The following is a 16,448-nucleotide window of genomic DNA, read 5'->3' on the forward strand; positions in this document are numbered from 1 at the left end:
GAGCGCCATGTTTTATTTATAAATAAAATAAACAACTTGTTCCCTCGGTTTTTAAGAAAACTGGGGGGATATAACTATAGGGGAGTTTGCTTCGAATCATAGTTACTGCATTTTATGTTTTTTTCTCACTTGGCGCCTCTCCAGCTTCACTTTTTTTCTTTGTTAATTTATTTTTCATTTTTTATTATTATTTACCTCGGTTACATGGTCCAACTTAGAGGTAATATATTTTGCATCAACAATTTCAAATTACTATTTTCAAAAGCCCATTTTAATTTTTTATTTTATATATTCAAATCTCTCGGTTTTCATCAAAAACCAACATGATATATATTTTTTAAATGAGTTCCTAACATATGGCGTTGTTTTTTTTATTTATATTTTCTATTTTTAATTAGTACATTTACATAGGCTTTTATATAAAACCAACGTTTCACATATTTTTCATGAAATGCTTCGGAGTGCTATCAAAGATCAAACGTCATTTCGTCACTCTCATTTTGCAACAAAAAAAAACCTAGGTGATTATCATCAAAACTCTTCCAACAAATATTCTTCAAAACTCAAATATCATCTCTATTCCAACCAAAACTCGTTTGAGGTATGTTTCTTCTTTTTTTCCCACTGAAACGCTAGTTAGAATGTTTCTATGTGTTATTTGATTTACTGAAATAGTTTCTCTTGATCATTATTTTACTTTTTCACTAAAACGTTAGTTAGTATGTTTCAATGTGTTGTTTGATTCATTGAAATAGTTTCTCTTGATCATTTTGAGGTTTATTTAGATAGTCATGGTCGATCTGACAAGCACCTATCATACAACATATGCTGCAACCTTTGTTAATACAAACCGTAAAAGAAAAACTAGAGGTGCTATGATGTATACCAAGGTGAAACAAGCCCACGAAAGTGGTGTTCGCTACCCGGTAACAGTTGATATAAGAACCGACATGGATTATAGTGAACATGCTAACGATTTTATAGGATACATTGCGTTACAAGGTAGAAGTAAAGTGAGTATTTTGATAGATAGTTGACACGAAGTTGACGAGGACTTGAACGATGTCATATGGGATGATACTAAGGTATTTTACGATTTATTTACAAGTATATATGATCATTTATATTTTTGTTTAATACTAATAACATCTCTATTGTGTAAACATATGATATGTTTATTCTTAGTCTAGAGGATAGTATTGTGAAAAAGAAATTGCTTGCATATTATAATGAGCGTTGGAGAGGCTTTAAGAGACATCTCACCCATGATTATATTAAATATCTAAGAGATGAAGATAACCCTGGATATAAGCCTCCATACTTGATGTATTCATTTACTGATCATGATACTTGGGAGAAATTTGTAAAAAGGAAAGGAAAATCGAGCTAGAAATATCTATCCATCTAGTTTGTCTCGTGGAGGATATCAAAAACTTGAAAAGAAGATGATTGAAGAAAAAGAAAACAAAGGGAAATAGATCTGGGAGATTCTATAAGACTTGATCTCACTTCATCTCCACCACCACACCACGAGAAATAGCAGAGGGCATGTCAAAGAAAAGACGACGAATTGACATCAGATGCTACACGTGAAGTGGCTTAAGAGATTGTAAGTAGATACTTTTTTTCAATAATATTTTGGTTAAATCAATTTGGTAAAGATGAAAATTCATATATGTTGTGGAATGGTCTAGTTGAATAAACCAAAGCCATCATCTTCGCTTCACAAGATCGTCGTGACATCTTGGTAAAAGCGATTGGAACTGAGGAGCATCATGGGCGTGTTTGTGTCCTTGGAAGAGGCGTTGGCATCAATTTATATTTTGGACCATCTAAATAATATAGAGAAGAAAACTATAAGATATAGATTGAAGAAATTATTATTACTAAGTTGGGGGAGGAAAGGAGGAAGTGGGTGGAGGAGCGGAGAATGTTGGAGGAGGAGAGAGAGGTGGAAGGAGGAGTGGGAGAGGATCTTGGAGGAGGAGAGGGAGAGGTTGTTACAGAAGGTGCGGGAGAATGTCCAGAAGGAGCACGAGGAGAAAGAGAGGAAGGTCGAGGAGGAGCGAAAAAGGATGACCGAGGATGATCTTAAGAAGATGTCCGAGAAGTGTACCTGCGATGTGCTTGAGCTATAATTTGTATGTTATTATTATTATTGTTTGTGTATTTTAATTTTGCATTATATTTATGTTATTTTTATGATGTAGAAATTAAATTCATTGGGTCTACTCAACCACACAAATTAAAATTAGTTGGAAATTCAAGAGAATGTAGTTGAGAAAGTTATAGGTGGTGTTATCATGAAAGAAAGTTTTTTTGTCAACCAGTGCAGTATTGAAACCACACCACCAAAACTAGATAAAATTGATAGACTATCAATGATATTTGAAAGTATTCCATACCCATGCATGGGTATTACATTAAGTCATGATCCAAGTCAGTTATTCGTACTTTCTAAGGATTCTATTTATGAAATTTTGAAGGGAGATGAGTACCTAGACAATTCCGTATTACAAATTTAGTGCTCGTAAATATAGTTTTTATGTTGATTTCTATTTATATTCATATGTTATTGTACTTTAACATAAAGATCCGACTCTTGCAGGTTCATGCATGAGTTCTATGTTGAAAGGAATATAAATAAGTATTATTTCTTAGATCCATGGCTGATTCGCGATTCGACAGGAAAATATCTTTGTTTACGTACAAGAAAAGTTGAAAGAGAACAAAGAATGTTATTTGACCATGTTTTACCGCGAGTAAGTATATATTAGTTTATGTTTTCATTTATAAATCAATTTTATACATATTATTAATTATTTTGAATGTTTATGCACTGATCACTGACAACTAATTGCTACATGTCCTAGGAAAAATGCTATACTTGTGTTTTGCTCATTGCACTTTGTGCTGCCTGAAATTGTGATTAACACTTTGAATGAGTAAGTGGTATTATTCTTAAAACTCAAATTTTAACTTTATATTTGAATAATATTTATTCATGTTTAATTTTAACCGACATGTATAGAGCGATGGAGAGACATAATGCAATCAAACAAAATTTACTTGGTAAAAAACCAAACTTTTTATCCTCAAAAGTAAGTATATTACTTGTGTTATTTGACTTATGTTATTTGTGTGTATTAGTGATATAAATACATGAAAATTATTTATAGTGGCGAAAATAACCCAATGACAATTCTTGTGGATACTATGTTATAAGATATATGTTATATATTGTCTCCACAGACATTACAAATGGATGGATAAAGCATCATGTATTAGTTTAATCAATATATATATATATATATATATATATATATATATATATATATATATATATATATATATATATATATATATATATATATATATATATATATATATATATATATATTTCTTAAGTTAATTTTGTTGTTGTTAGCTTATCATAATTTAAAATTTATTCTAATTATAGGAGTTTAACGACTGAACATCATACTCAAAAGAAGATATGGATAACATTCAATCACGTTGGGTCAGTGTCTTCTTATCTTGTTTTGAATCTCGACAACAATAGTTTTTATTGGTTGTTATAATCTTAATTTGTATATGTACAGAGGTTTTGTCATTTTTATGTGCACATATGTAAATGTGTGTATTCTGTCTTGATGATAACAATGTAAATTTGCACATTTGGTTTTGAAAACAATGATAATTTGTTATTCTGTGTTTAGAAGATTTAAAATGATATGATATATTCCAATTCTGTCACATATTTTGTAGTTTCTATGTAAAAAAATGATATAGGTCAGTGAGAATAAGATTTAAAACAATGTAAATTTGATATTATGTGTTTACAAGATTTATAATGATATGATACATTCTAGTGAAAATGAGATTTTAAAAAAATTATATAAGGCAATAAGTAAGATTTAGTCGCTCGGTTATTACTTAAAATTGAGGTAATAATATACCTTATTACCTCAATTTTTAAATAAAAACGAGAGGTATATTGCAACAAAATTTGGAAAATAAAAATATGTTGTTGATAAGGATCGAACCAATGACCATTTACTTTCTAACATCGGTTTTAAAAAAATCGAGGGGAAAATGACAAGTTTTCATGTCACTCTTCGTTATCTCGCTTGTGTAACTGAGATAAAAGTCATTTTGTGACCGAGGTAAGATGTGTTATTTGTAGTAGTGCATTCAGATGCATTGATTTTTATTCTCAATACCTTGTTTCCAACATTGTCAGAAGTCTAATTAGAAGTCTTCTAAGTTCTTAGTAATTTTGCTATTTACAGATGAAGTTAGTTATTTCCTATTTTTCTTTCTTTATATATATATATATATATATATATATATATATATATATATATATATATATATATATATATATATATATATATATATATATATATATATATATAATATATATATATATATAATATATATATATATATATATATATATATATATATATATATATATATATATATATATAATATATATATATATATATAACAAGCAACCACACATAGATATTTCATTATTTAAAATTGAAATTGAAATGACATAATGGAAGTTGCATAATAGAAATGACAAAAACCTAAAAACTAAACCATGAGATAGATGATTAGATTATTGGATGAAAGGTAAACTAGAGTCATGTCGGGAGTTGCCACACCTCAAAACATAGAGTAAGGACAGGGTCCTCACTATCATTTGGTGAGTTATGGCACACCATGACTCGTAAACTTAAAAAACGAGGAAGAAATACAACCTAGGCCTTAAGCTTACTGCTATTTCTCTACTCTTTTTGTTTTTTTGTCCCCTTCGTCTTTCTTGGCCCCTTTTTTCTTACATTCTTCCTTTCAATGGGCCTTTGGCGCACCATCAACAGGGTTCTTAGATTTTTATTTATTGGGTGTCTCATTGACCTTCTCCAGCGTGTCAGCAGCAATTGATTTCCTTTGGCTCTTTTTCTCTTGGCTCTTCTTCTTGACTGGACTCTTCAGCTGGGCTGGGCTCTAAGGTTTTCTCTTTTTCAGGGTTGGCGGTCTCTGGCATGACTGGGTCCTGTAGAGGTTCCTTTGGGTCCTCACCTTCAACATTGTTTTCGTGTTCAAACTCATTTTCGGACACTCCTGAGTCCTCGACAATAACTTTCTCTATGGCAGTTTCTTCACCCTCTTCATCGTCCTTCCCTTGCACGTATTCTTCATCTTGGTCTTCTTCTATAACCTGATCTTCTTCATCACTTAAATTTTGTGTCAGCTTCCACTTTGTCACCTTCCTCTGTACTTTATTTTTCAATAATTTCATTTTCTTTCAACTTCTCACTATCTTTGGTCACTTGTTTAATTAGATCTTTGATTATTCCATCATCATCATCATCATTTGACTCTGCTTTTGCTGGTTCGTTGATGTCAAACTCTTTCACTGCGCTTTCTTCTTTAGGATTTGTATTGATGAGGCTCTTTTTCTTTTTGGTTTTCTTTTTAGGCTTTTCAAGGATGAACTCTTTAAGCGTGCTAACAGTTTTCTCCCGTTGTGTCTTAAAAGACACATTTTTCATATGTTTCTTCTTATCTTTTTTTTCCATGTTTGCTTTTAATTTAATACCCCTTGCAAAATAGTGCTCCTAGTGGTGTTCCTCGTCTTTATTTAACAACTCTCCCAAGACGTGTTTCGGAAATACCAGTGGTATATTTATGACTCATCCCTTATGAAAGGAGTGCAACTTCTTATGCCAAGCATTCTGGTCTCTAACAAATCGGAAGAACTTATATTGGTCCTTTTGCGTTTGGAGCAAAATTCTCCAAAAGAGTTCTTTGTTGTTGAACGAAGAACTACCTTCAACAATCTTTTGGCGCGCCTCTTGTTTCCTTTTCTTCCCCTTTGGTTTCAGCAATGGCTGGATAACATTCCTGTTGACCTTAACTTGTGGGTAATAAATTTTATTTGTAGACCTTTCGGGATCTCCCTGCCTATTTCACAAAGTAGTGACGAGGCATGAAAAGTAAATCATGCCATCCTTCTTATTTGAACATGCTTGAATCTCTTGAATTATAATCCTTGAAATATTTCATAGTGCTGAAAGTTGTGATGCAATGTAAGTGAACCAATCTTACTTTACTCACAAGCTCATTATGCGTAGTAGGATTCAGAGAGTGTTTGATGAATTGGTACCACACTTTAGGCTCTGGACGGAGGTCTATTATCAAAATTGTCTTCTCATAAATCTTGTTAGTCTTCATCCATATGGTGCCTGGATTATATAGTGAATCCTTTAAGAGATCTAAGTCTTGATCATCAATGATCTCTAACAACCTTTGGTATGTATCCCCTGTGTTTTATACTCCCAACATCATGTTGATAGCTGGTTCATAGTATTGAACTTTCATTCCTCTCACTATTACCTCCAGCCTCTTACTTGATGTGTTCACCAAGTTGGAGTAAAAGTCCTTCACCATTTGCATGTTGTATGGGTTAGGGTGCTTGCAGGACTTTCTCCACTTTAGACTGGTTATGGTGTGCCATATGTCATTAGGAAGACCCAGGTCATCATCTTTCATGTTGGAAATAGAAACTCTATCAAAGTGGACACTCTTGGAAGCAAATAGTTAGTGAATCGTCGGTGAGCATCAATGTTGATGAAAGGTGTTGTGTTCTTTCTAGATCATATTTTTATCTTCTTTCATGTGATCTTTGGTTCCATGGTTGTTTTGAGGGTTGAGAGTTTTGTGAATGCAGAGTGCTGATAGTTAGTTCAAAATTTGAAAGAGATAATGGATTATGATCATGGGAAGGAGGTTGTGTGTTTATATAGGATAACGAAGTTAGGGTAAATTTTTTGAAATAGAAAGTTGAATTGGAAAGAGTTTAACCGCTGAAGGGTTACTGTGTAGTAAATTGTTGCAGTTACCAATGCAGTAAACAGATGGAAGACAAGTAATTATTGTGTTACTCATAGGATAACTTTAATGACGTCACACACGTGACTCTATGTGATGTCTTTAACATTTGATTCAAATGCGCTCCATCCAACTATCTGGTGCCACATAAGACCTAAAATTGTGAATGCCTACTCTTTGTAACTTTCATTACATCCTCTATATCGTCTCTCTCTCTCTCTCTCTCTCTTCTCAAAGTTGGGGTTAAATTTTTGTCCAATACTATCATGCCAGGACTCATCAAAAGTCATTTCTATACAAGTCACAAACACATAAAAACTCACAAAAGAGAGAACCCATTATGCTCTTTATAATCTATTCAAAAACAGCAAAATCAGTCAATTAAACTGAAAAATTACTAAATTAAAAAAGATAAATCCAAATGCTAAGCCCTATAATAACTCACAAAATGTGGGTTATCACTACTCAGTAAATGAATTAATCAACTTAAAATTTCAATTTAAGTGACATGTCTAAATGAGATTTTATTTATTAATTGAAGCAATCTAGCATTACAGTTACAAACAATTTTAATCGCAAGTGAGATAATTCGAATGACTTTATCACTACTAGACCTACACTTTAGACAACAAATTTCTATGAACAAAATAAACTTACCAACATGATATTTCTAAGAAAAATAATAAAAACATAAACATGCAATTTTATACATAAAATTAAAAGAAATAAGAAAAGAGATGATTGCACAAAGGTTTAAACTTGTTTTGTCTAGGCCCATGATAAATTTGTACATCAAAAAGGGTATCAAAATAGTTGTCTTATCTAGTCCCTCATTTTATACCAAATCAAACGCATCCGAAAAGTGATAGTTCATATTTATAATGTCGAAAACCTAACATATCCATAACTTGTTAAAAACACAACCCGTTAACGAACATATCAAGAACCAAAACAACCAAACCTAATTCTTGTGAACTACAACAACCAACACACCACCAAAGACGACTTTCTGGCCAACTGATGGACCGCCACCCAGCGGTTCCATCTCTGTCTGCCCGCCGGAATATCTCTTTTGGGCTATGGTATCCATCGTCGACTTTCTTGTTATTCTCTAACATTATGATTGCTAACAATCTTAAAACATATTTCCTTTATCTTTGTTACTTGAGCTTTTAAGGCATGTCTCATGTAGTTGATTCAATTACAATTATATGCTTAGTATATTGTATCTTAATTTTCAATATATTTAGTTTTAAGAAGATTTTTTTTTAAAAAAAAAAGTCTTGGATTCATTGTGTTTTTTAAGAAAAATATTTTGATCAAATTTTAGTCTAATAAAACTAATATTTTTTATAAAAAATATTTTAATCCAATTTTATTCTAGTAAAATTAAAATTTAGAATTATAAATCCAAAATTTCATTAAAAATGGAACAACTAAAAGAGACGAAAGCATAATAATAAAAAAAAAAAAAAAAGCATGTTTCTCAAATAAATTATTAACTAAAAAATTTAAAATATTCAAAAGATCTAATCAAAATTTCTCATAACATAACTTTACAGTCCAAACAATTTTTTTTACCCAATTTTCTAATAACAAAAAAAAAAATTCTAAAAACATCTTACCTCACTCTTATATAGGATAAGAATAGATGGTTATCCCTTTTTCCTAAAGCATCAAAATAAATAACGGAAGAAATTGATAATAATAGGATAAGATTAATTGTGATTGATTTTTTAATTAATAGTAACATTAATTAGTTTATTTTTGTTTCAATTATACAACTTCCATTCTCTCATTTAAATTTCAGTTTTAATTAATGAAATATCTTCGTGTGGTTGTTTGTTTAGTTAAGTCTTTTGTGCGGTTATATGTACATGATATGTTATGTCGTTTCAGAAGAGGTCAGAAAGTGATCTTGTTGTGCATCTCTACAACATCAGAAACTTATACGGTAAAGTAAGAGAATAAATCTCTAAGACTCGCTTGTAACTTTAACGTATGTCTCGTTTTATTCTAAATGTTCTCTATGATTGTAGCTCTTTATATCAAAAGTAGCTAATATAGTGAATATCTATACCCTACTATTTTCAATCACTTTTATCATGAAATCCACTTGTTGTTGGATCTCTCACAATATCAAGCTTGTATCTTTTCATAAATTGATCATTCAAAGAAGCATATTTATGACACTTTAACACATGATAAAATAAAACACTAACAACACATCATTTAACACAAAAAACTATTTCATATTAAATTCATATTACTCGACATCACAAGGTTTAGCTCATGGTGAACTTAGTACATAATTAATACTGAATCCTTATTAGATTTTATTAGATTTAATTCATATTTAAATTGTATTAATTTCTTAGCCCCTAAGTTTGTTAGAGGGTATTTTAGTATTTTATCCTATTATAGTAACCCTAGTTTTAGCTTATAAATAGGGTGTCAATCATTGTAACTTTTAATCCTTTTGTAGCCGTCATTCTCTTAATAGAATATTCATCTTTTATTCTACCTTTGCACCAACAATTGGTATCAGAGCTCCGGTTCGGATTCATTGGGAAACACGGGAAACACGAGTGAACGTGAGGTCTTGTGTGTTTGATTTTGATTCTTAGATTCGTGTTGAATTTTGAACAAAATCTGATCAGAATTTTAATTCTGTGGGTTGGGAAACACTGTGTGAGAAATCTGAGTGTACTGTGCAAGGTAGAAAGATGAACGGAAACGGCAACATGAACACCAAACTTCCAGTATTTGACGGCAAAAACTGGAATCGTTGGATGATCCAAATGCGTGTACTGTTCGGTGCTCAAGATGTTCTAGATCTTGTCACTGATGGTTATGTTCAGGTAGCAGCAGATGCGACGGATGAACAGAAAAACGCGCAGAAGGAAGTAAGGAAGAAGGATCAGAAAGCATTGTTCTTCATTCATCAATGTGTTGATGTAAATGTGTTTGAGAAGATTGCAGATTCAACGACAGCAAAGGCTGCGTGGGACACACTGGTTAGATGTTATGGTGGTGACGCATCAGTGAAGAAGGTGAAGCTTCAGTCCTTGAGAAAGCAATATGAGAATCTCAACATGAAGAATAATGAGAAAGTTTCTGAATACATCTCCAGAGTGATTCTGATCACTAATGAGATGAAAGCGTGTGGAGAAACTCTTTCTGAAGAAACAATCATGGAGAAGGTATTGAGATCCCTTACCTCTCAATTTGATTACATTGTGGTAGCAATAGAACATTCCAAAGATCTGAGCACCATGAGAATTGAAGAGCTGCAGAGCAGTCTAGAAGCGCAAGAGTTGCGTTTGACTGAGAGAACTTCTGAAAGGGAAATAGAGCAACAGGCTCTGAAAGCAACTTCTGATAGGAGGTATCAGAAGCAGTCAGAAGCCAGGAGAAGATCTGATGGTGGTCAGAAGTCAGAAAGCTCAACCTCTGATAGACAAAAGAATGCTCAGAAGGGAAAAGAGAAGTATGACAAGAAGAAAATCCAATGTTACTGCTGTAAGAAGTTTGGTCACTTTGCTAGAGATTGTTGGTCAAACAAGGAGAGAAAATCAGAAGAAGCAAATATAGCCAGAAGTTCTGATGACGAATCTGTGCTATTGATGGCCTCTGAATCTGATAATATGGATCTGATAGACTGGTGGTATATGGACACTGGCTGTTCAAATCATCTTACTGGAAACAAGAAATGGCTGGTTGACTTTGACTCTGAAAAGAGGACAAAGATCAGATGTGCTGATGACAAATATCTTAATGCAGAAGGTATGGGAAATGTCAGAGTGACTCTGAACAATGGGAAAACAGCATTGATTCAGAACGTGTGGTATGTACCTGGCATCAGAAGCAATCTGATGAGTGTGGGACAATTAATTGAGAAAGGTTTTTCAGTTACCATGAAGGACAATCTTCTGAAGCTGTATGACTGCAATCAGAAGTTGATTATGGAGTCAGAACAGGGAAGGAATAGAACATTCAAGGTGAATGTCAGAACTGCAGACTCAGAATGTCTTAGTGCAACAAGTGCTGAGAAGGAGAGTGAGCTGTGGCACAGAAGATTTGGTCATTTGAATTTCAGAAGCTTAAAACATCTGAATTCAAAGAAGTTGGTACATGGAATTCCTGCAATTAAGAAGCCTGAAAAATCATGCAAAGTTTGCATGGAAGGAAAACAACCACGATTGCCATTTGCGTCAGAAACTGCTCCAAGAGCAAAACATGCCTTGGGAGTTGTACATTCTGATGTGTGTGGTCCATTTCCAGTAGCATCGATTGGAGGGAATAAATACTTTGTGTTATTTGTTGATGAATTCACAAGAATGACATGGGTATCCCTTATTAAGTTTAAACACGAGGTGTTTGATGAATTCAAGAAGTTCAGAATGAAGGCTGAGAATCAGAGTGGTCAGAAGTTGAAGATTCTTAGAACTGACGGTGGAGGTGAGTATAACTCCAAAGAGTTCCAGAAGTTCTGTGAGGAGAATGGAATTGAGCATGAGGTTACTGCTCCTTATACCCCTCAACACAATGGTCTTGCTGAAAGAAGAAACCGCACTTTGCTTGATATGGTGAGAAGCATGCTAAAGGAGAAGAAGCTTCCTCAGAAGCTCTGGGGAGAAGCTGTTGCCACCGCAACGTATGTACTCAACCGATGTCCTACGAAGAAGTTGAAGGAAATAGTTCCAATACAGAAGTGGACTGGAGATAAGCAAAGTGTTAGTCATCTGAAGGTGTTTGGTTCTGTTTGCTATAAACATGTTCCAGAAGCCAGAAGACAGAAGCTGGATGATAGAAGCAAAGTGATGATTCTGATAGGGTACCACAGTACAGGTGCATACAAGCTCTATTGTCCAGAAACCAATAAAATTGAATTCAGCAGAGATGTGATTGTGAAGGAATCAGAAGTTTGGAATTGGGATAAGTCTCAATCTGATTCTGATGTTAGAACTTCTGAAGAAAGGTCAGAGTTCAGAATTTCTGAGGTTGGAGTAAACTCTGACGTTGATTCTGACTCTGATAGTGATCCAGAATCTGATGTTCCAGACTCTGATGTTTCAGACTCTGATGATCCAGACTCTGATGATCCAGACTCTGATGACCCAGACTCTGATGGTAATCCAAATTCTGGTGGCAATTCAGACTCTGGAAATATGCCAGAACCTTCAGATGGTCAAAGCTCTGGAGGAAGTCAACCATCTGAAGGTAGAAACTCTGAAGTTGAAGACTCTGAACAAGTTCAGAGACCACAAAGAGTCAGAAACATCCCCAGAAGATATGCAGAATTTGACATGCTGCAAGACACTGAAGTAGACTCTGAAGGAGAAGTTATTCAGTGTGCCATGTTAGTAGACTCTGAACCCATAAGTACAGAAGAGGCTCTTAAGCAGAAGCTCTGGCTGAAGGCCATGAAAGAAGAACTTGATGCTATAGAGAGGAACAAGACTTGGAAGCTAACAGAACTTCCAAAAGACAAGAAAGCCATCAGCGTCAGATGGGTTTTCAAGCAGAAGTTAAAGCCAGATGGTTCAATTGGCAAACATAAAGCAAGGTTGGTAGCCAGAGGATTTCTACAGAAACCTGGGCTGGATTACTCTGAAGTGTTTGCACCTGTAGCAAGACATGAAACAATCAGAATGGTGATTGCAATAGCTGCTAACAGGAATTGGCCTCTGATGCATTTAGATGTAAAATCTGCATTTCTGAACGGTCCATTAGAAGAAGAAGTTTACGTGTCACAACCTCCTGGATTTGTGAAAAAGAATCAGGAAGGGATGGTGTACAGATTATACAAAGCTCTATATGGATTGAAACAAGCGCCCAGAGCTTGGAATAAGAAGATTGATTCTTTTTTCAAGAAGCAAGGCTTTCAGAAATGTGAGATGGAGTACGGTGTCTATGTTCAGCATACTTCTGAAGGAAATATGACTCTGGTATGTTTATATGTTGATGATATACTGCTGACTGGAAGTTCTGAACAGGAGATAGCCAAGTTCAAGAAAGTTCTGATGAATGAATTCGAAATGACTGATCTAGGCAAAATGACATACTTTCTAGGGATGGAGTTCAGATACTCTGAGAAAGGTATTATTTTGCATCAGCTCAAGTATGAATTAGAACTTCTGAAGAGATTTGAATTGAAGAATTGTAAGATTGCTGTCACACCTTCTGATACAAATCAGAAGCTGGACTCTGACTCTGATGGAAAGGATGTGGACGCTACAATCTTCAAACAGTTGGTTGGTTCTCTGAGGTATTTGTGCAATACCAGACCTGATATTTGTTATTCAGTTGGGATGATTAGTAGGTTCATGAGTAAACCTAAGTGGTCCCATTACCAAGCTGCAGTCAGGATTCTGAGGTATATCAAGGGAACTCTGAAGTATGGAGTATTATTTCCCTCTGGAAGAAAGGATGAGTCAGAACTTCTGAGTTATTCAGATTCTGATTGGTGTGGAGACAGAGTTGACAGAAGAAGTACGTCTGGGTACTTATTCAAATTTCTGGGAGGTCCCATTTCTTGGTGTTCCAAGAAGCAACCTGTTGTGGCGCTGTCAACTTGTGAAGCTGAATACATTGCAGGTGCTGTTACTGCATGCCAAGCTGTGTGGATTCTGAATCTATTGCAGGATCTGAAGATTAAAGTAAACAAACCTCTGAAGCTGATGATTGACAACAAGTCTGCAATCAATCTTGCCAGAAACCCAGTGTTGCATGGGAGAAGCAAGCACATTGAGACCAAGTATCATTTTCTGAGACATCAAGTTCAGAGGGGAGTGTTAGAAGTTGTACACTGTAGCACTCAGAAGCAGTTGGCAGATGTTCTGACGAAAGCTATCAAGACTGACCAATTTCTCAGATTAAGGGATGGAATTGGTGTTATAAGTTTTGATGGAATATGAATTAAGGGATGGTATTAGATTTTATTAGATTTAATTCATATTTAAATTGTATTAATTTCTTAGCCCCTAAGTTTGTTAGAGGGTATTTTAGTATTTTATCCTATTATAGTAACCCTAGTTTTAGCTTATAAATAGGGTGTCAATCATTGTAACTTTTAATCCTTTTGTAGCCGTCATTCTCTTAATAGAATATTCATCTTTTATTCTACCTTTGCACCAACAATCCTAAGTCAAACATTCATAAACACATAATAAAAAAGAAATGAAAAACTAAGAGTAATTTCTTCATCTTCTTGCAATCTTCAATCAACAATAGACAATCTCTGTTACACCAAATACTGGTAAGATACACATGAGATGATGAGAAGAATAAGTTCTCCACTTTGTTCAGCTTACTTTTTTCACTGGTTTTCACAAAGTGTTTCTTTCTCTGAATTAATGAACCTTTTTGCATTTCCTCCAAGAGATCCTTTTATATTCACTTCCATCTAGGGTTTTTGTGTTGTCTTGGATAATGAGATTTTGGATATTCATGAATTATGGCCCAAAGGAATTAACAAGTTTCCCTCCAATTCTTTCTTTTCATAAAATTGCAGAGCCAAGTATAAACTACAAGTGGGTGACAAAGTGTCTCGTGACTGGCTAGTGGCACAGGCATTCAGGTGGCGGTGTCTTGCAGTCGTCCTTTGTAGCAGATAGACAAGCAGGAAGCTATACTGGTTGTACTGCAGAGTTTTTTTCCTCTATCTTCTTGAACTTATCTCTTTAACATTTGATTCAAATGCATTCCATCCAACTATCTGGTGTCACGTAAGACTTAAAACTATGAATGTTTACTCTTTGTAACTTTCATTGCAACCTCTATATCGTCCCGCTATCTTCTCAAAGTTGGGTTTAACTTGTTTTCCAGTACTATCATGCTATGACTCATCAGAAGTCATCTCTGCACAAGTCACAAACACATAAAAACTCACAAAAAAGAGCACATATTATTCTTTTTATAATCTACTAAAAAACAACAAAATCAGTAAATTAAAATGGAAAATTCTAAATTAAAAAAAGATAAATTAAAATGTTAAGCCCTATAATAACTCACAAAATATGGGTTATCACAACTCCATAAATGAGTTAATCAACTTAAATTGCAATTCAAATGAGGTGTCTAAATGAGATTTTATTGATTATTTGAAGCAATCTAGCATTACAGTTACAAACAATTTTAATTGCAAGTGACATAATTCGAATGACTTTATCACTACCACACCTACAATTTACACAACAAATTTCTATGAACAAATCAAATTTACCAACATAAGCTTTCTAAAAAAATGATAAAAACATAAACATGCAATTTTATACAGAAAATTAAAAGAAGATAGGAAAAGAGATGATTGCACCAGGATTTAAACTAGTTTTCTCTAATCCCATGATAAATTTGTGCATAAAAAAGGATATCAAAATAGTTGTCTTACCGAATTCCTCCTTTTATAGCAAATCAAACGCACCCAAAAAGTGATAAGTTCACATTAATAATGGCGAAAACCTAACATATCCATAACGAGCTAAAAATACAACCCGTTAACGAACATATCAAAAACCAAAACGACCAAACCTAATTCCCGTGAACTACAACCAACACATCTCCAACGACGACTTTCTGACCAACTAATGGACCACCACCCAGAGCTTCCATCTCCGTCTGCTCGCCGAAATATCTCTTTTGGTCTATGGCATCCACCGTCGACTTTCTTACGGTTCTCTAACATTACGATTGCTAACAATCTTGAAATATATTTCGTTTATCTTTGTTATTTGAGCTTTAAGGCATGTCTCCCATACTTGATTCAATTACAGTTATATGCTTAGTATATTGTATTCTAATTTTTAATATATTTAGTTTTAAGAAGAAAAAAAGTTTTAAAAAAAAGAGTTTTTGACTCATTTTGTGTTTTTTCAGAAGTTTTTTTGGATCAAATGTTAGTCTAATAAAACTAGTATTTTTTATAAAAAAATATTTTAATCCAATTTTATTCTAGTAAAATTAAGATTTAGAATTATAAACCCAAAATTTCATTAAAAATGAAACAGCTAAAAGAGACGAAAACATAATACTAAAAAAAATAAAAATAAGGTTGTTCCTCAAATAAATTATTAACTAAAAAATTTAAAATTTTCAAAAGATCTAATCAAGATCTCTCGTAATATAATTTTGCAGTCCAAACAAGTTTTCTTACCTGATTTTCTAATAACAAAAAACAAAATTCTAAAAACATCTTACCTCACTCTTATATAGGACAACTTTTCCTAAAACATCAAAATAAATAACGGAAGAAATTGATAATAACAAGATAAGATTAATTGTGATTGATTTTTTAATTAATAGTAACATTAATTAGTTTATTTTCAATTGATATAGTAACCAATAGTAATGCCAATTGAATTGTGATTAATTTCATAATAAATTTTATGTTTGTTTTTCTTACTGTGTACCCTTTACTAACGAAATAAAAAAACAAATCAATATTTGGTATATATCTTAGAAAACTAAAAGGTGTAACAGAAGTTGCGAAGAAAAAGAATAAGGTCAGCTCTTACTATTTCATTTTAATATTGCAATAATTTT

General features: G+C 33.4%; 1 protein-coding gene across 1 annotated transcript; it reads right to left on the bottom strand.

Annotated features, from left to right (window-relative positions):
• Nucleotides 1-4,941: 4,941 nt before the first annotated feature.
• On the bottom strand, nt 4,942-5,593 carry LOC127123803 (uncharacterized). Its single transcript, XM_051053984.1, has 2 exons — nt 5,345-5,593; nt 4,942-5,286 (listed from the first exon to the last, which is right to left on the bottom strand). The coding sequence occupies exons 1-2, from the start codon at nt 5,591-5,593 to the stop codon at nt 4,942-4,944; spliced, it is 594 nt and encodes a 197-aa protein (XP_050909941.1).
• Nucleotides 5,594-16,448: the final 10,855 nt, after the last annotated feature.

This window comes from Lathyrus oleraceus, chromosome 2 (genome assembly GCF_024323335.1).
Source record: "Lathyrus oleraceus cultivar Zhongwan6 chromosome 2, CAAS_Psat_ZW6_1.0, whole genome shotgun sequence".
In the NCBI taxonomy this organism is placed as follows: domain Eukaryota; kingdom Viridiplantae; phylum Streptophyta; class Magnoliopsida; order Fabales; family Fabaceae; genus Lathyrus; species Lathyrus oleraceus.